The sequence below is a fragment of the Mirounga leonina genome, unplaced genomic scaffold (genome assembly GCF_011800145.1).
Source record: "Mirounga leonina isolate KUSES-001 unplaced genomic scaffold, KU_Mleo_1.0 Mir_224, whole genome shotgun sequence".
In the NCBI taxonomy this organism is placed as follows: Eukaryota; Metazoa; Chordata; class Mammalia; order Carnivora; family Phocidae; genus Mirounga; species Mirounga leonina.
Window position 1 is genome coordinate 2,532,853 of NW_023270615.1, and position 23,621 is coordinate 2,556,473.

A 23,621-nucleotide genomic window follows, 5' to 3' on the forward strand; every position below is an offset into this window, starting at 1 on the left:
ATTTATAGATCATGCCTTGAGACCTCTAGGATTAACTTGGGTGGTATTTTTGTTTTTTTAAAGAAAGTTAATGGGTTTGAAGCTTTTTATTAAATCTTGTAATTTAGAGATTTAAAATTTTCTCTCTTCATGCTGAAGTATGCATTTAACATGCCATCAAACATTTTTTTTTGTTAAATATTTCTTAAGCCAAATTAATGACTATATCAATGTATCTTAGTTTTGCCATAATTTGATCACCATGCAGCCAAAGTTGACATAAATGGGCTCTAGACAGCATATTATGTTGTACTGGTGGAAGAAAGTGTGTGTTATGTATCTATGACCAAGTCTTGTAAACTTATGAAATGGTTAAAGTCTAAATTGTTTAACAAATGTAATGTAACCCCTGCCAAAGTTCTGATGGCCACCACAGATTGGCTGTTTGAAACATGTATGCTGTGCCTTGCTGAGGAGGCTACGAATATACCATTCGGCCATCAGCCTGGGATTATGTTGTGTTTCTTTGTGCTCATGGTTGATATAAACTAGGAAAGTCACAGCATTTTTCTAACTCAAACTTTATAAATGTCCTTGGAGGGGAGGAAAAATAAATTTCCTCTTACCTTCTTGGTTCCTGGCTGAGATCCCCAAACAAAACAGATTAACAGGGGGGGGGGAAACAAAAACGCCACCACACTAGTTTAATAATATGTATGCCTCTGTATACAGGGGAGAGACCCAGAGAAATGAGTAACTTCCCTATAGGCCAGGCCCTCCCCTTGAGTACCTTCTTCAGCTCAAGATGTTGGGGGAGGAGGAATCACCTATGAGAGGTGAGTAAGGGTGTTGTTAGGATATCAGTACTTTTGAACACCTGACTAGAATTAAGAAACAATACTTGATTACCTATTTTAACCAAAGTGACAAAAGATTTTAAAGGCAAATACAGAAGGTTCCATAGTTGTCAGTGAAACTTGGCTCTTAATATTGAGAAGACTTGTGGTTTTCTTAAGTGATCAAAGACCTGATGATAAAGATAACAGGAAATTTCAGTAAAACACAAAATCTTTTGCTTTCTGGTCAGCTTACTTATCAGGAGCAGACCGACCAAAAGTCTGAGAGAACTCTGTCCTTTTGTTACCAGCTAGACCCCATAGGCCTGACCTTTACTGCCCCCTTGCGTGTACTCACCGGCCTTTGTCCTCCGTTTTCCCTTAGGCTTTTCTTTCCAGTTTGTCTCTTAACTCAGGCAGACGGAAACCGAAACCATCCCTCGGGCAATAGCACAGCAACAGCCCTGATGAGACCTCCAGCAGGCCGGATCACCCAGACCAGTTTGGGCTTAACCCCTGGCTTGCACCTGCACGGATGGACCATGCAGTGACCTCTAGAGTGACCAACAACTACCTTTACCTCATTGTAATACTAAAATCACCGCCTAACAAGGAGCACAAGCCTCATTTACATAACATACAACGTAGCATAGGCATCTCTCCTTAAGGTGCAGGCAGGATCTCAGGCCTGCCTCCACATATGATGGCAAGAGAGCCCTTTTAGAGAAATTTTTTTTTTTTTGAGAGCGAGAGCAAGTGAGCACGTGTCCACGAGCTGGGGAACTGAGGCAGGCTCCATGCCCAGCGCAGAGCCTGATGTGGGGCTCAATCTCACAACCCTGAGATCATGACCTGAGCCGATCAAGAGTCTGATACTTAACCGACTGAGCTACTCCGGTGCCCCCAAGAGATCCCCTTTTTAAAATATTCATCCTAACCCTAAATAAAAGGAGCTCATCCACCCTTGCTCAGGGAGTCACAGTTTTGGAGGTTATTCCCCGTGAACTCCTTTCTTGCTGCAAATAATTTTTACTCTGCGACAACCCAACCTGCGCTAGTGTTTCTCTGTGACTGACCAAGGAGCAAACTCAAGCTGGTTCAGTTACACCTTCAGCAGATTGAAGAAAACTAAGTTCTAGTTTTACGTGCGTATACTACTGATAGTAAAGTTTATCTTTACACATTTATGAATTCATTCCATTTTAGCTAGCTTATTTATACAAGGTTTTCTCTTTCCAACTTTCTATATCCAATTATTTTTCCCTTACTCTCCTCTTTCCCCTTCTGAAACCACTCGTTCTACTCCAGGACACAACTTCTCTTTCCTTGTTCTTTTACAAGGCAACAAAAATGCATCTTTGTACCTCATACGTTTTCTTAAACCAAACCACATCTTACTTTGTTTGCATACAAAGAGGTTTTCCTTACTATTTCTAGTAGTTTGAATTACGTATGTTAACTGGTATTCCCAACCCTCTGAAACCTTAATTTCTAGAACTAAGCCATTATCAACTGTAGTTTGGCAAATTTATGAATACATTTCCTAATTTCTAGAAGCACATGCTGCTTCACAGTACAATTTTTCAATGTGGTACAAGATGTTTACTAACAGACCCAAATATGTTTAGTCTCTCCATATTAAGCCAAAAGTAGATAAACCTACATTCAGTAATGTTCCAGTATTTTGTCATATTTGGAAATTTAGACATTCCAATGAATTCCCATCATTTAACTTAGGAAAATTTCATTTATAAACTTTAATCCCACTTAAATCTACTTAATTCACTTGTTCTTAATCATATTGAGATTACTTCTAAAAATTTCATGAGACATTAAGGCCATCATCCTGTTATTTTTCTTGCTGACAAGTTTTGTGACAGAGATAACATGCACTCATTTGACTAATAAACCAGGTACAATAAAAGTTGTACGTCTGCATTACATCCAAAGCTGACAACCCTGAAGACATACCTATTTCAATTAAACCAAATTAAATTAGCTTATATTTACTAAGTATTTTCCCAGATTACATGAACTTGGAAAACATTTGAGTTAGTTTCTATATTTCTGAGTCTAGAAGTGCTTAATTCATGTAAGAAGTTATTTCTGAGCCAATTAAGTAGAGCTGGTTTACAAATTTTGGCAATACCATCTGGAGGTAGAAAAATAGCGTATCTACAACATACATAGACACACACAAACAGAGACCTTATACCTATCACTAACATTTTTAACTGTGAATCAGGTATAATAACACAACTCAGTAGTTTGTAAAAGAACAGCTGTATCCAAATTGGGTTTCTGGCAGATGGAATGAGTTCATTTACTTATGGCTAACTCAGATGGCTAGGGTTTTTTACCGAGATTTGTGTGGAAGATTTTTTTTTTTTTTTTTAAATTGTGCCCAATTTCCAAATAGCTCCTTTTTCTCTTCTCATGAGAATCATTGCCTAAAGTCTTCATTTCAAAGAGATGGAGGTAGAAAATGTGTATCAAAGGCACAAGGAAAGTATCCAAGTTGTTTCCAAGGGGTTTGGGGCATATTTGCCTATTATCAGAAGTCTAGAGTAATTAGTATTAAAATTTTTCCTTTTCTTAGATGCAGGACAATTCTATTTCCAATATCCCAATCTTACACAGTATCTGCAAGCATTTTGAGATGAAGAGGGGAGGCTTTGGGATTGGTAAGGATGGATGGACTTTGTATTGCTTCTAGAAATGCATTTCTGGTTTTGTAAAGATTTTTAAGACAAAAGATAGTATTTCTAATTCCTCGAAGTAGGGGAGCCTGAATGATATTATGGGGCTGACATACTCATCCAACTACATTATCTTCAATTTGTTTCTTTATATCATTATTGGGTAAGATTTCCATTCCAACGAAGATGAAAATCAAAAGATTCCTATGTCCAAGAACTTCAGGGTTTAATGCAGTATGCCTTTGTAAAGAGTATATACAGCGTTCAACAAGAACCTTTGAATGCTCTCCTCTCTTGAGTGTATAATCCAACCTTGGATCAATTCACTTTAGGGGGAAAAGACTCTACTATTGCTTTTTATCAGTCACTGAACATCAGAACATCAGCCTTAGCCAATCCATTTCCTGATCATTTGCAGGAAGGCCTGGGAGAAATTCTGGTCACCCATTTCCTCTGGGAGGGGAGTCTGCCCAAGGGGCTGGCTGGCTTATCACTGCAGTATAAACATGGGTGGGAAGAAGACCCCTGAGCAGACAATCAAGGTCCCAGTGAATGGAGTTGTGAATGGCCGCTGATCTACAAATCTGGTAGAATCTTCTGAAAGTGGAGATAACAAGATGAAATTACAAAGCGCTTTTTAATAGAGTCCTTAAGGCTGGATGCTATATTCCTTCACGTCCTCTTCAATTTGATCATTCCACAGATACCAGTAAGACAACCATTTAGATTGAGAACTCTCTAAATTTTTTTTTTCAAATACGGTAAGTCTTTCCAATTCAAAGGATCCATCATCTGGCTATTGATGAGGAGAATCTTTTATTAATCTCCATAGGGACTCAAACCCGTAAGCCTTTTTTTATGGCTTACCGGTGGATAAAGAGGTGCCCCTTTTGGACAGACAAGGGGTATCCAACCCTTTGTTGGAAAAGATGCAGCCCTTAATACGATCCAGAAAGTTCACTCTGAGGGTTAGCATAAGAAAGCAAAGACCTTCCCTTGTCACAGGCAATAAGAATGATGTAGTGAAAAGATGTCTCTTGTTTCCCATGAGACACTGCCAGTCCCAGACCTGCTACTCTGTGACCCCAAACACATGCTACTGGAATGGGACTTCCCTGGCACGGAAACAGTGAAGGCTGAGATGACAGGCCCCTTATGGACTGGGAACCCCTGAGATAAACTCCCCTGAGAGCTGGCACAGTGGGATCGAGAGAACACTGCTTCTCCTTTCATGTCTTGGAACCCCGGCCTATTTGGCTGGCTGCCACACTTAAGCTTGCATTCTACTACCACTAGAGGGAAAATGCCCACTTGCATTTTCCCTCTAGTGGAGACCAGGGAAAGTATTCTCACTGGTCAAAAAACCAAGCTCTCAAGACACAAAAATGAAGGAAAACCTCTGGCCTATCCTTCTCCTCTTTATGACAAATGACACAAAAGAGATAACAAAGCAATGACCATCTCTGGAAGGAAAGGGATCAACAGAAAACAAGGGTACTTGTAACAAAAATCTTTGTACCAGAGTCTCTATACACAAAGAACTGTTCATAGAAATATTTTCTCCTGCTAATGTAAATTTGTAAAGGATGAAGAAGGTGAAATTTTCCCTTCCTCTCTCAACTAGGCACAGAGAGCGAGCTAAGAGAGCTTATGTTGGTAAGACTTCTTACCCTTTGCCAGCTTCTGCCAGTTTTCCAGGATCCTGTCTGCAGGCTCCAGAGGGAGTATGCTGTTTCAGCAAGTCCCATCATGAGTCACCAAACTGTAGGGAAGGAAAAATAATTTTCCCTCTCTCCTTTCTAGGTTCTTGGGTGGGATTCCACCCCTGTAATAAAAGAGACTGACAGGAGAAAAACAGTTTAATAACATATATACCTCCCGTAAACATGGGAGAAACCCAGGAAAACTGAGCAACCCTCTGAAATGGCCCAGCTATCACCTTTTTTCCCCCACACGAGAAAGGAAAAAGGAAAAAAAGACCAAGTTCAACTTCAAGAGGAAGAACTTCACTTTATATAAATGTTGGTGTTTATAAGTTATCAACATAAAAAAAAAAAGGCATAGACTGTAACAGGCAACTGGGTCAGGAGCCCACATAAGGGGTATAAGGAACACAAAAGTGAAGGAAATACTGCAGCGATGCAGAAATAGATATTTTAAAAATTAATTAACATCATCAATAACCATACTTTTACCAAAGAATAGTTAGCATCCCAAAGAAGCACAGACTATTTGGTCAATAGAAAAATCAGTAAAGAAGTATTTTTAAAGTGCACATTCCCTGAAAAATCCATTTTCATTTGTCATACACATATTCACATACAGAGATCATCATTTTTTAAGAAGTCTATAACAATTTACCCGAACTTGAAACAAGCCCCAGGGCCGATTTCTAATAGTTTGTGTATAAAATTACTGATATCGAGAACATTTCAATGTAATCTACATTTTTGAGTGCTTTCAGCCCCTAGAGAACTTTTGGGTAGCCAATGGAACACCAACAGTATGATGGCCTAATAAGGGATGCGGGGCTTTCCAACATGTTCTAAGTACACTTCTGATTGTTACTTTTTATTGTGGAACTCTCACAGGATTTCTTGTTACAGGACCTCACTAAAAAGGACCCATTATTTAGGTATCAGAGCAATACTTAATGAGTGTTCGGTGACAGGGTTTTCAGATCGATAGATCACATCATAGTGGGTATTAAACTATAATACATATTCATTTGTATTGTATAATAAAAAATTTACACACATATCAAACTATAAAATTTGAAGTTTAACATTTGTTATGTATAGCTCTTTGGGTAACCAAAAGTATCAACTTTTTTTTTTTTGGAAAATGCTATTATGCTTTAAAAAAATAATCCATACTTTTAAAGTAAACTTTTTTTTTTTTTAAATGACATGGCACAACTTATTTTACAAAACAGGAAATAAAGTAAAGAAGATTTCAATTAAAGAAATGTGAAGGAGGTGTGGATAGAGTAGGATCCCACATCTCCTCAGCCCGTGTGCTGGCCTGCTTGCAGAATAACCCTGAAACAGTATTCCTTTACACCAATCGTGGCAGAAAGAAGAGCAGCATGAGCGAAGGTCTGCATTAATAGCTGTATTAGCCAATGACCAAAACCAGAGAGTCAACGAACCATAAAAGTTATAACTGTTTAATACTAACTTGATTGGTCAGCATTAGCAGTCAGGTGTAATTTCAAAAGTATATTTCAAAGCACTGGGTGAATGGCCTCTTTTAAGGCACATGAAGGAGCTACAGGCGATACTGGGTAATAGCACCAAAGAAAGTCAGATTGAATGAATTTTGTCCTGAACCTTGAATAAGGACTGCAGGTTATTTCTACCAGAAATCTACAGAAATGAGGAAATCCAATTATTTCACATCAACTGCACCAACATTTGTATAGCACCCTCCAGAGAACGAGTTCTTTGACCCCTAAAAAAGTGTGACCTGTATCTAAGCTCCCCATTTTTAAGGGCCTTTACCACCTTACAGTGAATCACACCGAAGGTGGACAGAGCAAATTCATAAAAGGAGAGAACTTCTGTCTCCAATCCTAGTAAAATGCTTAGTGGGAGAGAGGTTGAAATATCTCTAGTTAAGAATCTCTAGTTAAAAGCCTGTGGACTTTTTTGGGTGCTGTTTGCAGATCTAACTTTTCTATGCTTTTTCTGGTACCTGAGGGCATCTGATGCACATCAGGAAAGGAAAACATCTTATAAAAAGCAAAACAACAGCCATCCTATCTTCTCACTCAAAAGAAAAAGATGATGCTCACAATCTGAAGATATCCCTGAGTTGTGAATCTGCTCCTCCTTATCTAAGGTCACGCTCCACACAATCCAGATTGTTCCAACAATCAGTGTTTGGCCCGTGCCTCCCACAGCAGTGGTTCTCAAGGTTTTTTGTTTTTGTTTTGTTTTGTTTTTTAACTGCAATTCACAATAGGAAATAACGTTTTATATTACGACTCAGTACACACAGTATATAAACTATTTAGTAAACATCTCAGGAAACAGTTTAACCTTGTTACATGCAATGTTCTCTTATTTTCATTTCTATTCCACTTTTAAAATATGCTGGCCTTGAGCTGTGAAATTGGTTTTATGGCCCCACTAATGGGTTAAGACCTACAGTTTAAAAAACACTGTCCTTGAGGATTTTGATTATCTTGAGAAAAGGTAAAAAGCAATGGCTTTGGAACCCAAACAAATTTCTCTCAATTGTGTTGGCAGGAACAGGAAAACATCCAGTTCCAAACGACTACTTCTATCTGCAGTGTATTTGGCACCCAGTTTCAACTCCTATGGGCAAACTAGCCTAGCATCTCCTGTCCCAACCTTTTTAATACAGGGGACTTGGCCTGGCCTGAAGGATCACTTAACACTGGCAAGTGATGACTGAAAATTCAGAAAATACAGCACTATTTTTTTTTTTTTTATCAGACAGGAATAAAATACTATGATATTTCTAAGAGATAAGCTAGATGCACATATATTCACTGGGAAAATTTACTGTTATTACCATCATAAAAAAACAAGATAATTATGATGGAAATAATATAAGAAGAAATTCTTACTTATTTGGAGGCCACAGGATAGTTTTTTCATGGGTTAGGATTGTGGAGGAGGGTGGATCAGGGAAGGACTGCCTACAGCAGCTAATGATTATTTAGGGACCAGAAAATAACTTGTCTGTATTAAACTGAACCTGGGGGAAAATCCCAAGCTTTTGCTAACACTAGGGAAAAAGCAGCCAATACATACACAGTAAGAGGGAAGGCAATGGAGAAGTGCACACGCTCTTGGGTTCAGACAGTGTTTTGTAAATGTGAAGAAATCACAGGCTTCTCATTGTACCAGAAATCAAAGTTGCTATTTCTAATGATCACAGTTTTTCGGAGGAGAGTTGGCAGGGAACAGATACTCTGTGCTGGGCTTTACGCAATCATCACGGGCCAGAATAGATGCTGGGCTAGAAATAAGGGGCTGGGGCTACAGCTAACAACACAGGGAAGGGACACAATACCCGGGATCTCATTCCATAACAGCTACCAACCAACCGTGAGAAGCTTAAAGCTCTCAGCCATTAAATGTTAAACAGAATTCAGGAAAGATTATTTTCAAACACAGTAAGATTATGGACTCTGTAATGTTCAAGAAAAAAGAATATAGAATCAAACACATAATTATAAAATGTTATGCTAAAAAGACTCATTATCTAGTTATCTACTGATGTTCCTTATTTAGATAAGACAATCTTCTAAGACAATTGATAAACGACTGCTCTTGGACTTGTGGGTCTTCCAACTATAGAAACAAAGGAAGTGACAGAGGTGTTGATGGGCAGACCACTACTCAAAAATAAGAAAAGATATTTCTAGGTCCTCACTGGTAAGTGAACAACAGGAACCAACAGACAGGCTGGCTTTGCATATGTACCAGTTACTACACCTGCTCCCTGTTGCTCTCCAGAGGATACTTGAAAAATCTTTGTTTACTCTTTTAGGCTTTTCCCCTTTACCATGGAACACCCAAGAAGTTAGGGATCTATATTTTTTTGGAGAATGAAATCATGAAACTGTAGTAGGTAAAGAGGTACTTGGTTAATGGCACTGGACGGAACTCCAGTAAAGCAACATTTCAAATGGGGACAATCTGATGAAAGTTTTCTGGCCACTACTCTTAGTTTTAATTCTAATGTGTGTAAAATTGGAGGAGCTGAGCAATAGAGAAAATGTCGATGTTGCTCTGAACAAAAGTCATCATGGGAGCACGCACTACCATGGGGTATGAAATTTGTCATCTTTTGATTCAATTTATGTTCAGCAAAGAAAAAAACATTCTGGGGGAAACTACTGATAATAAACAATGTGTTTTTATAATCAAAGGAAAATCAGTAGTAGGATTCAGTCAGGAAGAAATAAAATTACAGTCTGGCATGCTGTTTATTTTAGCTTTTACAACAAAGCAAGGGTTTGAGGACCCTGAGAAGAATTTCACAATGACTGACTATACAGCGTCTCCAATCCCAGAAACAGTTTATAATAATTTCATGGCACATACGACATGCATCAAAAACTCTGTATTATTCAATAACTAAGTAAGACACTGCATTATTCTCTTCATGGTTCACAATCGTATATTCATCCCCTTTCACTTGAAAAAGTCCATTAATATTAAAGTACAAGGATCTTGGACAAAAACCAAGAAAAAAAACCCCATGACCTTATTTTTTACTAATGCGCAGCCCATGATTTTTGTCCTGATGAGCTTTTAAAAGTGACTGTCATTTGAATAACTGTAGAGAAAACACAGCAGCAATTCCCAATCTTCTGCCAACAGACACTTTAGGGTACAGACATTTACTTACAAGAAGGGCTGTCTGTTCTGAAGCTTAACTTGTATCTAAGATGGTGGGAATTACATTTATTTCATATTATCAGTGAATGGAAAGTTGGTATTGTTAAGGCTTCAGGGATTTTCCATTAAAGTCAGCAATCTGTTAAAAACGTGACCTGGGTAAACCAAGTAGATCCCATGAAGTTGGCTTGAGGAAGTATTTCTAAGGCTTCAAAGTTCTGAAAGGGGCTTTTCCTTTTTGGGTATAACACTCATTTCTTCCAGCCTTTCTTAAGATAAGATGAGGCTTGAAGGGGTATTATTCAATCTGTATTGTATTATATTATATTAAAAAAGGTTGGTTTTCATAGTCATGCTATGGAAGTATAATTCAAACCTATCCTTTATAAAAAAATAAGGAAAATAATACCAAAATATTTATCTGTAAAAAGAACTTCACGTTTCTAAAGAAACCACCACTAAGGTTCTCTTGATACCACTGAGGTTATGTTTGATTTGATCAATTACCTGTCACTGATTCAGGGAGTCTGAAGTAAGCATGATAGAAGTTTAAAATACAAATGAGAAACATTAAACTTAGCTCCATGAGGGGTGCACAATATGGGTAATTTCTCCATATTGCAGAGAACCACTTGGAGCAAATATTTAAGATTCATAAAAGAAATGTTTCCTTTATAAAGTAATTAGAATTTTAACCAGATGCATGATTCAAGTTAGAAAACCAAATGGATCCCCAATGAGTTGAAATATTTTAATCACATAATTGTTTTACCTGATTGCAACCAATTTTTTGGTTTTTTTAGTACTTGAAATTACTTTTGTACTATACTTCCCAAACTGGTTTTGGAAGGTACAAGGTTGAAACTCTAATGATTTATTGCTGTGTCTCTTCAGGCAGTATTCTCCATCAGAATCTCGGGGAAGGTTCTCTTGCTTCTTCTAGTTTTGTGAGGATCCACTGTTGTGGAGAAATAAACCAACATTTGCTTATTTCAAGAACTTGCAATGAAACCCAAAATGTAATGAATGTAAATTTAGAAGTTGGCTTTCTAGTTTGGTTAGGTGTATACTCATGGCCAATAATTAAATTCACCCTGCATAAGACATCATTCACCTCAGTTAAATAGCCCAGAATTTCAGAGACAGTGCTACCAGGTTTGATTTAACAATAAGAATGTTTTTCTAAGGTCTTTGGACTTGAATGTTCATCTTCAGAATAAGTAAAATAAACCATCTTGAGAGAGAAGGGTAATTTGGCAGCTGGCTGAATAACCGTGGCATAGCTGAAAACCATCTGTGCAAACTTTCTTCTGACAGATGTCAATTATGTATCACAAACCTTCATGATTCTATATATAGGATTCTACTGATGGAAGCAGGAATAATTACATGTAATTCTACAGTGGCTAGCAGCATAGCAACCTTCGTGAGTATTTTAGGTATTCTCATGATATAGATCTTTTCTATTTTGAAAGGCTTTGAAATTGCAAAATAAAATGCAAATATAATGCAAAACTCCCTACCAACAATGTCTATTATCACAGGGGCTGTGTGACGTATGAAAGCCCTGGAGGCGATATTAGGGTTATCCCATTATGAGAAGCTTCAACAGAGGAATATGCGCTTCTATTAATGTAAGAAGAACTTAGTGGGACTGTCTCTAAGATAAACAGAAAATGAGAACTGAGCCCAGTAGTCTTCTCTGGATGTTTCTGGCACAGCAGGAAGATTAAAAACAAGCCTTCTGGGATAAAATAACATGGTGACAGAGATTAAATGAAAAACGTATTACAGAGAAACTGAGAAAGGTGGTAATGAAAAACAGTTTTGAGGAAATGTTATCTAGTTGCATATACTAAAACTGTAAAAACACAAAAACAAAATTAAAAGCAAAACTTATCTGCCTTAGAAAACAGTCCAACTTATTACATGGCTTTGAAATGAGAAGCTGCTGTTTAAGTAAAAGAGATTCATTATATTTACCCTAGCATCCTCTGGGGTCTTGAAGTTAATTATTTTTCCAAACTCTTTGGCATGAAACACAGACTTCACCCGTTCCTATAAACAGAGTAACTTCATTAAAATGAAAATCCAGTTGTAGACATAGGATTTAAAAAATGCCAGAGTTTTATAATTCTGTGCTTAAAGTATCCACCTTACACAAATTATATACCTTTTTAAAAAAGGCAAAAATGAAGAACCAAGAAGAATCAAATACAAATGGAAAAAAAAAAAAAAGACTAAATTCTAACATATCCATTATCATTAAGCTTAAGTTAAAAAGCTTTGAGATTTCACTTGCCAAAGCCATACAGGGTTTATGCAAAGGATGAGGAGGTAAATCAGAGCAGTGTTTTCCCCTCCAAATAGTTTCACAGATAGTTCTTGGTATCTGGCCATGAAATTAAGATGAGTTCAGTTAAAAAATAAATTAATAGACACGTGTGTTGGATAGGGGTGTGTGTATGTATGTAACTTCTGACATTTTAAATCAGTCATGTAATAAGAATGTAGCTTAAGCTTAACGCCCTCTACTTTTTTTTTTTTTGATTGTCCCCCACTTTTTACACTCCTCTGGTATTCTGTTCAGTGTTTGTGGGGAGAGCTAAAGGTGGATAGTAAGCATGAGAGGGACAAACAGAAATAACAGGACTAATGAGGAGTAGGGTGATGTTTACCTCTATTAACTATGGGCAGAGCTATAGAGGAAGCAATGTGAGGGTCTCTAGGTAATTCAAACAACCATGTAAATACGGACTCTAGAAGATATCAGATTCTTTTACTTAAAAAAAAAAAAGGGGGGGTATTTGCTGATAAAAGGGTTCAAGAAAAGGTAGAAGGGAAAGAAACCAAGAAGGTAAGAAGAAGTTTAGCTTTGGAGAGAGAAAAAGGTATGAAAAAAGCCAGGAAAGCAGCACAGGCTAGAGCAGAAGGTAATAGCCACTATCCATTATTTTGCATAAGGCCACGGGGCCTTTCATTTTCTGAGTGAATCAGAGCAATTCTCAATGTGTAAGATGGTCTAAGATCCTCAAGAACAAATAGCCAGTCTACTCAGGAGCTTCCTGTGTGTTTGCAATGAGTGTTAAGACTAGAGACGTGATCTTTAATGGTTAAACGCAAGACCCTGGGGCAGTTCTGTTCTACAGGCTAACCCACAAAACATCTGTTCTGCCGGCCTGTGTCTAGTGCCTCTTGCTGCAGCAATAACTTTTTCAGTCTCCTTTGGGTAACTATTTCTCACCTTCTCTCACTCCAAATACTTCAGATAGAGCTGACCCACCCTTCTTGGAAGCCCCATGGTGATCCCCTGACCCTCACCTGGCCATATGGCACATACCAGCTCTCTGACCAAAGTGACTGGCTCAGGAATGGGCATGTGACCAGAGGTGGCCCAGTGAGACCCAGGGAGAAGCTTTCATGTTGCTGAGCTAGTAGGATATAAACCTGGAACTTCTGCTGGCTGGCTTGACAATGAAGCCAACACTGAAGAAAGTAGAACCTAGAAGTGGGGGTGGCGAAGAAGGAGAGCATGAAGGAGGAGAGGAAGGGAGAGAGAGTAACTGCTAACGACACCATTGGAGCATATCTAAACTAGCGGATATAGACTTAAGACTTTCAGTTACAGGAGCCAATTAAAGCCCTCAAAATCAAAATAAAAAAAAATAACGAAGAACAAGACTTAACTTGGGTTGTATCATTTACAATATTTCCTACTAATACAGCCAGTGCCAAAGTGCCCCTACACAAAGGTATCTGGTCAAATACCTTGAGGCCAAATACCTTATATTTCTTTATATCGCTTATAATACCTTGTGCAATCTTTAAAACTTATAATGGATACTGAGAATCTGTTGATTTGCCAAATGACTAGCAATTCATATCTACATCCAAGTATCAGGCACCATGCTAGTAATCAATGCAGAGTGAGAAATGGTCTCTGCCTTCAATATTATAATGGAATTGGGAAGTTAGTATCTATAAAAAGAAAAAGAAGTTCCAGTAACTGTCTTAGAGAGGTTACTTTTCAAGTGTCGTTTCTTAAGATTTTCAGGGAAAAGCATTTTGTATGGAACTGCTAGGGATTCTGAGGTATACAAATGATTTTCTCATTTTTGTGTCGTGGACAGCAGTGAGAAATTGGGGGTTCTAGAAAGTGAAGACCCAGGAAAATTGTTGTCAATGCAATAGCACATAAAGTCGCGTATTTTTTCTTGGCCTAACTTGCTTTTCTTCAAGCCTGAATAAGACAGGGGGTGTAAAGGAAAACCACAGTAAGATAAAGCAATGTCTATGAAAGAGATGGGAAAATTATAAAGAGCACCATTTCAATGCGTTATTTTCAGTTCCAGGTTTTCAAAAAAATCTATTCAACATACCTTTGCTTCAATGCGTAATCTCCTCCCGTGAACAATGAATGGCTCTTTGGTAAACTCATCAAAACTGTACTGCCACTCACATGTAAGCTGTCCAAATGTTCCTTTTGTTACAAACAATACACCACTGGGGAAAAAAAAGAATCCACTGTAGAAATAAAAGCACTTATGTCCAATAATATAATAGCAAGATATACATTCACTGCAAGTGCACATAAAACATTAACCAAGAGAGACTATATTCTGAGTCATAAAAAACCTTAAGGAATATAGAAGAACTGAAATCACACAAAGTACATCATCTGATCATAATGAAATTAAACGAGAAACTAGGAGCAGAAGAGTATTTCTAAATGCTAGGAAATTAGCATACTATTATATAATCCATACTATAATATAATCCATGTTATATAATCAAACAATCTCAGAAGAAATTAGAAAATATCTTGAAGTGAATGAGAATGAAAATGTAACACAAAATAGCAAAATCTGTGGGATGTAACTAAAGCAATGCTTAGTGGGAAATTTATAGCACAACGTACTTATGTTAGAAAAAATGAATGTACTTCTAGAATATGTAAGGCACTTTATACACAATAGAAAAAAATTGACAGAACCTATTATTAGCTAATATCTTGGAGAACTTTCATGTAATTAAGGCTTTAGAATGTTTTTATTACCAAGGCTCCATGCAATAGGCTTACCAACCTACCTTAAAAAAGGCTTTTTAAAATTAATTCATGCTTTCCCATCTTAAGAAGAAAAAAAATCAAATGAAAAATGCATTCTATTATACTTCTACTTAATCCTTCCTTCAAAGGCCTTTACTTTCCCAGTTCTTTCTGGTTGAAGCATCAATTCTAGGTGCAACCAGATGTTTTTTTTTTTTAAGTAATACATAAAGTCAAGGGATTGCGTTAAAGAGCTGGCTCCTGGCTGGAACAAGCTAATCAGGACTTACATCTCTCACTTCAATCTTTTTTTTTTTTTTTAAAGATTTTATTTATTTATTTGATAGGGAGAGAGCAAGAGCAGGAACACAAGCAGAGGAAAGTGGGAGAGGGAGAGGGAGAAGGCTTCCCGCCGAGCAAGGAGCCCGATGCGGGGCTTGATCCCAGGACCCCGGGATCATGACCTGAGCCGAAGGCAGACACTTAACGACTGAGCCACCTAGGTGCCCCTCTCTTCAATCATCTGTCTCTGATCCCCTCTTTCACCAATCCTGGATTACAGGGACTGTTCGAACAAACCTACTGGTGCTCCCGCACATCTTCAACCACATAAAAAATCTAAGATAGGCTAATTTTGTAGCAGGCACCTGGTACTCTCCCCGTTCCCCCACTCAAAGACCCTTTAATCCTCAAATCTGAAACTTGGAAAGAAAGGAAATGCTAAGTATGAATACCACCTTTCAGTCAACTACAAGTCACTTCCCTTACTTTATCAAGGTTTATAGGACTTCCTTTAAAGAGGTCTACTGTGTTGAGGTCAGTTTTTAAATGTTGCAAACTAAATTGTAAACTATTAAATTTTGCAACTGACTCTTGTTTAACTCTGATGAGTCACACTTCACGTAGTCAATGGGAGAGAGGGTTAATAAAAACATGACTGAAAATCGCTATGAACAGAAAGGGCTGCTGAAGGACTGCCCCAATTATAAAAGCTTATTAACAACTTAAATGTAAAATATAGTACATACTTCTAAATGAACGCTAAGCAGTTCTTTACAAATTAAGAAAGATATCCATATGCTGATATCGACATAGATCTAAAGCAAAAAATTAAAGCAAAGTACAGAATGATACATGTAACAGATTTCCATTTACGTTAAGATATACATGCATGATGCTTGTATACTTACAGAATATTTCAAGAAGGAAACAAGTAAAAGTGGTTACCTCTGGGGCAGGAAAAAGAGGGACTGGTATCTGGGATGGAATGAAGACTAACTTTACATGTGTATCTTCTAATACTGTGCGAATTTTCTATTCTGTGTTACTTTTTAAATAAAAAAATTACATAGTGTTGTAAATTTTAGACTCAGAAATGATTAGGACGAAAAACATTAGAAATGACTGCTAAGTTCAACAGGGAGTTTGAACTAACAAGATGTTACTATAACTTCACCTTTTCGATAGTGAACAAAACCACATAGGCTTATTTACCACTCCTTTCTATTCAGCCACAACCTCTGTCCTTCAGGCACATTTTTCACTCTGTGCCATCCATCCAGAAATCCCCATTTTAATACTGCACCAGCTCATTCTTTTTCTCAGCTTAACAAGGACTCCTGCAAAAACTAGCCCCTCTGAGGCTGTGTATTTTTACATGTACTTCTGTCTATAGTCTACTTGAGGATTTGGCTGTAGCTGGGAGTACCCATGTAAGAACTGATCTGTCTACAATGGTGTATGTACTTACATGAGTGAATTTCCTGCATGCTAATGAATAGATAAGATATCACCAGAAGATTTCTGGGGTAATCTGAAATTGTGTACTTTTTCAGAAGGGGAAGAAATGGTAGTGTGAGAATAGTTTTATGGGAATTTCTGTATTATTCATATTGGTTGAAAAAATACGAAGTTATTTATGTTTGTGCATGGCTCAATGCATTTATCTGTATGCACGCACAAAGCTAAATATGAGTTTACATATGTAAGGTTTTTGGTACAAAGCTTGTAGAGCAAAAGGACCAGAGTTAGCAGGAATCAGTGTGACTATCTGCAACAAATGATGAATGTCAACTGCTTCTCTTCATGAGTGGCTTCTCAGTTAACCTCTCATTAAATTACATTCGAGAAAGAAAGTTACCTTTTAGTTATCATTAACATATCTGTTTTATTGATCATGACATGGGTAAAATACTTGTATTTTGCAAATCTCCCATTTTCCATGACCTAAAAAAGGTGAGAGAGAGAGAATTTCATTATTATTTCTATTCTAATGCAACTAATGCACTGCGATCCTCTAGAAGCCATTTCTCAGTGGGGGCAAGTTATTAACATACTTATACAGTAAATATATCATCATAAAATTGAATATTCACAAAATTATTGCTGCTTCCTTTTTAAAAGCACCTTTTTGCACTGCTTTATTCAAGATGACTCAATTGCAGCTATGCCAATCATTAATGCTGGATTTTTAGAAGATATTGTTATTACCTACAAAATTTAAATTGAACATTAAAGTTACTATTAAATTAGCACATTCATTTTATCCTAGAAAACGTAATCATACTTGATCACATCTGTACAAAAACACATGCTAACACATATTTACATGTATGTATCAGATAAATTCGTATTAGTCCCATCTTGCATCTTCCCTGGAATTTTCATATCTGCCTTACAAACATGCTTTTCTTTGCCAATCTTATAACTCATTCAAAAATAAGGAGCAGAGTGTTTCTGGACAAACATGGAACTCCAGGACCTAACTAGCTTATGCAACAACCTTTATTTTCAAGACTGATGAAACATGGTCTATCCATGACATTGTCAACAATTCTTTTTCCCCGAAAATATAAAAAAATATATATAAACAAATTACACTTATCATTTTTAATTCTGTTCTAAATACTATTTGATCTGAGGATAGAGTTACTTTGGTTATTTAAAATATGTAGTAGGCTAGAATACTATTTTTTAAAGGCAAACAATGTAATCGTGACTAAGATCCCTCAATAGGAAGTATGTTAAAAATTTAGCCAAAATGTTAAATCTCCTCAAGAAATTCCAAAAGAGATATAAAGATTTTAGAAAACTGTGTTCCATGAGGCTATATCCAAAAACTAAAAATATTTAGCTTAGAAGAAAGCTAACAAGTGACTTCATAATAATCTTAGTAGAAAAAGCTATCATAGTTGTCTTCATTTTATGGGAGACGAAGTTAAAAAAAAAAAAAAAAAAAGCAGTGACTACAACAGCAGGATGAGGCATACAGATTAACTCCATGGAAGAATTTTTTAACTTCAAAGATGATGATATTGAAAAAAAGAGTATCTTTACTATTTGCTCTAGTAGGTAAGGCAAGTAAACACAAATTCCTTGAGTAACAAAAAAGGGATATAAGCACAGATTCAAAAGAAATAAGAATTATTAGATAACAAATTATGCAAATAAACTTGAAAAACTAGGTGAAGTGGGCCATGCTTTAAGAAAATATAAATTATTGAGAAAGAAGTATCAAAATTGCAGAGGAAAAGTAGAAATTTTTTGCAGATGATAGTATTGTCTGGAAAACCCAAGTACATAAACCCAGTAACTTTATAAACATACTATCAAACTGAAAGGTGGAAGGAAAAATTGTTTACAAGAGTAATAAAAAAGATAAATACTTATGCACAGTTTAACAACATGCAGAATTTATGTGATATGCTATTTTATTGAGGGGAATAATGGAAAATTTAAAATGGAAATCCCTATCATATTACTAGATAGAAAAATTCATTACAATGATGGTGTTATTCTCTCTCCCCAGCCCCAATTTTTACACCCGCCCCCATGTGATCCCAAGATGGCGTGTGTTAGTTTGTTTTGGGGGCAAGAGACGGAAGTGTTTTAACAAAATTATACTAAAATTTATTAGGAAAAAAGGCGATAATATCCAATAAATTTTTTTTTTAAGATTTTTATTTATTTAACAGAGAGAGAGAGCGCACAAGCAGGCAGAGCGGCAGACAGAGGGAGAGGGAGAAGCAGGCTCCCCGCTGAGCAGGGAGCCCGATGCGGGGCTCGATCCCAGCACCCCGAGATCATGACCTGAGCCAAAGGCAGCCGCTTAACTGATTGAGCCACCCAGGCGCCCCCCAATAAATTTTAAAAGATGAAAGAAAAGAGAACTATCCTAGCAGACAGTAACACAAGTTACAAGCTGCAGGAGTGGAACAGTTTGGTGCTACTTGAAGTTATATATAGACGTATCAGTAGCAACAATACAGAGTCCAGAAATAAATGCACACTAGGACTTTATAAAATCCTATATATCCAAAAATAGGAATATATAAAATCAAGACTGCATTTTAAATTATGGGGGAAAAGCATGTTTTAGTAAGGGGTGTTTCAGGCAACTTGTTGGCTAAAGCCGGGTCCCTACTTCTCTCTATACCAAATTAATTCCACATGGATCACTGATTTAAGCATACAAAATGAAACTAAAGAATTACTAGAAAAAGTAACATTTTAAAAAATAATCTTTAAGTGAGAAAGCCTTACATATAAAACACAAAGCCGATAAAACAATGTAAAAAAAAAATTAAGTACATGGAAATTAAACACTATGTAGTGGCAAAACAGTAAGCAAATAAATAGATACAAAGTAAATAACAACATAAAAATCACAGAATTGGGAAAATATCTGCCAATACAGCGATATGGAGCTAATTTCATAACACAGAGGAATATGAATAAATCAATAGAAAACTGAGTAAACCAAGAGGAAAATGTGTCACAAGTTTATGAACAGATAGTTCAGCAAAACACAAAATCTGACCAATGAACATATGAGAAAATGTTCAACTTAACTCAAAATCGAGAAAATGCAGATCAACTAAAAGTACTCATGAAGTCAAGAATTCGACTGCTAAGATTTTAACTTATGCAAAAGTATGCCAAGATATATATATACACAGAAATCTTCACAGTAATACTATGTTAAAATAAAAATATCTAAATGTTCATTAAAGGGGGCTGTTTAAATTAATTATAGCACAGTCATACAATGGGACATTATGCGGTCATGAAAAAAAAGGGCAGATGTGCATACTGGTATCAAAGATGTGCAGATATACTCAGTGAAAAGAAATTAAATTACTGGGAATGAATGGCGTGGGGACTAGAAACACATTCATGTATACTTCCTTATATATCCATAGAAGTATCTGGGAGGATTGGTGGTAACACACTAATAGCACTTATCTCTGGGCTTGAAAAGGATAATAGTGGGGGCAGAAGTGGTTTCATTTTTAATTTTACAAACTTTTGTTTCAGTTATTTTTTGTGTTTGAAAACAAATTAGCTTAAAAGTATTTATTTTCTTTTGTTCTACATAACCAAGTTGAAAAAATCAAAAGTACAAATGTTGATCTCCTCAAGAACATCACTACTACCAGGAGTCAAGAGTCCACATGCCCCATTAATAGACCACAGTCTTTTTTTTTTTTTTTTTTTTTTTAAAGATTTTATTTATTTATTTGAGACAGAGAGAATGAGAGACAGAGAGCATGAGAGGGAGAAGCAGACTCCCTGCCGAGCAGGGAGCCCGATGTGGGACTCGATCCAGGGACTCCAGGATCATGACCTGAGTCGAAGGCAGTTGCTTAACCAACTGAGCCACCCAGGCGCCCTAGACCACAGTCTTCAAACAGCTTAAAAGCTATGGTTTACCTCTAAATACCTAGCTTCTATTTCAATACTGTTTTAAATTTGGGCATTGCAGATGACCCTGATTCTCATCATTTTTCACTTTTCAGATCCAACTTAAAGAAAATCTAACCTCTTCATATAAGCAATTAAACCAATGTCAATAGTCTCAATAGTACCAATAGAAATAAAAGCTAAAAATCTCAAAAAAAAAAAAAAAAGTCATTCACACAATGTTTTTGGAGTTCACCAAAAACCTTAAATGCAACACTTGAAAGATGACTGGGACATTATGGTCATAGTAGTCTACTTTGAAACATACAATGAACTGTATTGTTATCAGAATGGATGTATTTGAATAAATATCAAAGATAACTCCTTATAGAGCAAAATTTTGCTGGTCAGTCTCCATTACAAACAGGTACATAGGGAATAAGAATAGCACTACACGCAGAAGCTAAAACTCTGGAACTAAGTCCCAAAGAAACATGGGAGCGAATGAGAGACAATCTGATGGTTTATCAACCATCATCTGCCATCATGCTGTAAAGTCTACAAATGTCAAGACTTTGACCACAATTTCCTATTTGTCTTTATAAGTTCCTATATATGAAGATTTATACTTTTCAAAACATCATTATAAATTATTTTAGAAAAAAAACTCCAGAATTTTAGACCTGAAGGAAAGTTATTATTCATCTAAGCATGAGCACATAACACATGAAGCAATGGAGGATCAGGTAAAGTGTCTTATCCACCTAATCTTCACAACCCTGGTAATTAGGTAACAGTTGAGTGACTTGCTTGGGGTCATACTGTTAGTTGCAAAACTGGGCTCAGAAAAGTGGTTTCTTCAACTTCTAGTTCCAGTGCTTTTCACTATACCATGATGCTTCCTCTTATGGTGTCAGTCACACGTTTCCCACAGGACCTCAAAAATGTCTTCAATATCCCTGGATGCTGGTTGCTGCTGAGGCAGGCTGCTAAAGCAGCGCAGGAAGGCTGATCTTTTTTAGGTTAACAGGGTCCAAATAGTTCAGTATTAATATCCTATCTTCCTCCTTCTGAAACAGATACTAGGTATCAATGTTTCTATTGAAATAATTTGTGATACGCTTTAAAATAAATGAAGAACTAGCAAAACCAGGGCTAGAAATCACTACGTAGAGCCTTTGCATAAAGACCAAAATTTGGCCAAAATATCAACTAATTAGGCTGAAGTATCAAGTACATTAGTCAGTATGTTAGATATGTTAACTTCATTTAACATGAGGCAGTGTTAAATAAAAAAACAAATTTTTCCTTATTCATTAAAGTATATATGAATTACTTATCACTGAGAACTTTCTTAAACAGAGAAACACAAACAAACTGTTACAGATAATTGTCAGAATTTGTAGACAACAATTAAAATGTATGGTTATTGGTAAAAGGGTTCCTTTTGCATTAGAAAATATGAATGTAGAACTTAGTTTATTAGATACAAATAAATCCACACCGAAGTGACTGCAAACTGAGAAACACAGAAAGTAGCAACTTGTAAGACAGTGGCGTCAGGATTACCCTCTACTAATACCCACATTTCCTATCAGATCAGTCCCAAAAAGAACATAAGCTGGAAACTACAGTAATGCAGAGAACACTGCTAATATTTTCAAATCATCTAAATGCTCTGAATTTCCACAATTTCTGAAAAAAAAAAAAAGCAAAATATGAAAACACAGATACTAGGAATAAATCACTAACATGGAAGGCTTTAAATCCCAAACAATATAAAGTGCTAATATTCATGGGAAATATATTTAAGGAAACTGGATAATGGATAAGAACACACAGTTCAGCAAAACAAAACAAAACAAAACAAAATCTGATCAGTATCTGACACTTTTGGAAGACTAGAATCTCATGGAGGCAAGAGGTTTTTTGTTTTGTTTTGGTTTCCAAGATAGCAACATGAAGCATAAGAGGAAAATGAAATTTATCTAGATGACATAAAATAAGGAGTAAGAATGCTATCAGGCAAGAAAACCTATTGGATAACAAATAGATGGCTTTATAGATTGGCTAATTTGAATAGTCAGAAGATGGGAAAAGAGGAAAGGTTTATAAACATGTTATATTAAAAAATTAAGCTTGCTTTTAAAAACAACGAAATTTAGGCAGGTAATTGTAGATTAAAATGGCAAATGCCAGCATTTCTCCATTACTTAAGAAATACACAACTTGTTCAAAACAATCTTTAGAGAAAGATGTAAACTTCCTAGAGTTATCTGATTAAAGGTTAGGGATAAAACCTTTTCCTGTTTCACTTTAAATAGGAGAGATTTGAGGGCTATGGCCCAGGAGAAATAAGGCATTCAACCAAGCTTCATGATAAAATGTAGTAGAAATTCATTACCTCAAAGTTCAATGATTTCATATATATCATAAACACATTTAACAGTGAAGAAGTGATATTTGGCCTATTCTGTGAGGCAAGTTGGTGTAAAAAAAAAAAAATCAAATCTCATTGTCATCAAATCTGATGAGGAATTAGCCCTTACTGAATCCCCCATGCCTTTGTCTCCTCCCAAGCTAATGAACTATTTTGATTGTTAACCAAAGGATATGCTATGCTAACAGCTTAGGGCAGGAAAGCAGAGTATAACCATGTGACATAAAAATCAAATCAAATATTACCTTAAGAGATGTGAACTGTCATCAACTGGTTCAATTAGAAGTCTGGACAAAGGACAGAATTATGCTCAGGACATAATTATGTACACTGATAATAGAAGACCATTAATTAACCTACCTAATACATTCTAGAAGAAGGGCCAGAGGTGGGTCAGAAATAATGTAAGTGGATAGTTTTAAGTCTCTGTACCATATTTCCAGCAGAACCTCTATGCAATATTTACTGATCCATTATGCTAGCCATACTTGAAAACAACAATTTCTTTTAAACATTTTACCATTTCTTCTAATATATTATGAATTTCAGAGCAGTTCA

The 23,621-nt window shown here is 36.4% G+C and overlaps 1 protein-coding gene across 2 annotated transcripts in view; it reads right to left on the bottom strand.

Annotated features, from left to right (window-relative positions):
* Nucleotides 1-9,393: 9,393 nt before the first annotated feature.
* Nucleotides 9,394-23,621, bottom strand: part of VPS13A (vacuolar protein sorting 13 homolog A) — a 266,825-nt gene continuing 252,597 nt past the window's right edge. For both annotated transcript variants that reach the window (XM_035029011.1, XM_035029013.1), the window contains 4 exons: nucleotides 17,082-17,167; nucleotides 14,274-14,397; nucleotides 11,878-11,952; nucleotides 9,394-10,852 (listed from right to left, as the gene is read on the bottom strand). In XM_035029011.1, the coding sequence (XP_034884902.1) occupies nucleotides 10,802-10,852; nucleotides 11,878-11,952; nucleotides 14,274-14,397; nucleotides 17,082-17,167 (336 nt within the window). In that variant the 3' untranslated portion in view covers nucleotides 9,394-10,801. The remainder of the gene's footprint in view (nucleotides 10,853-11,877; nucleotides 11,953-14,273; nucleotides 14,398-17,081; nucleotides 17,168-23,621) is intronic.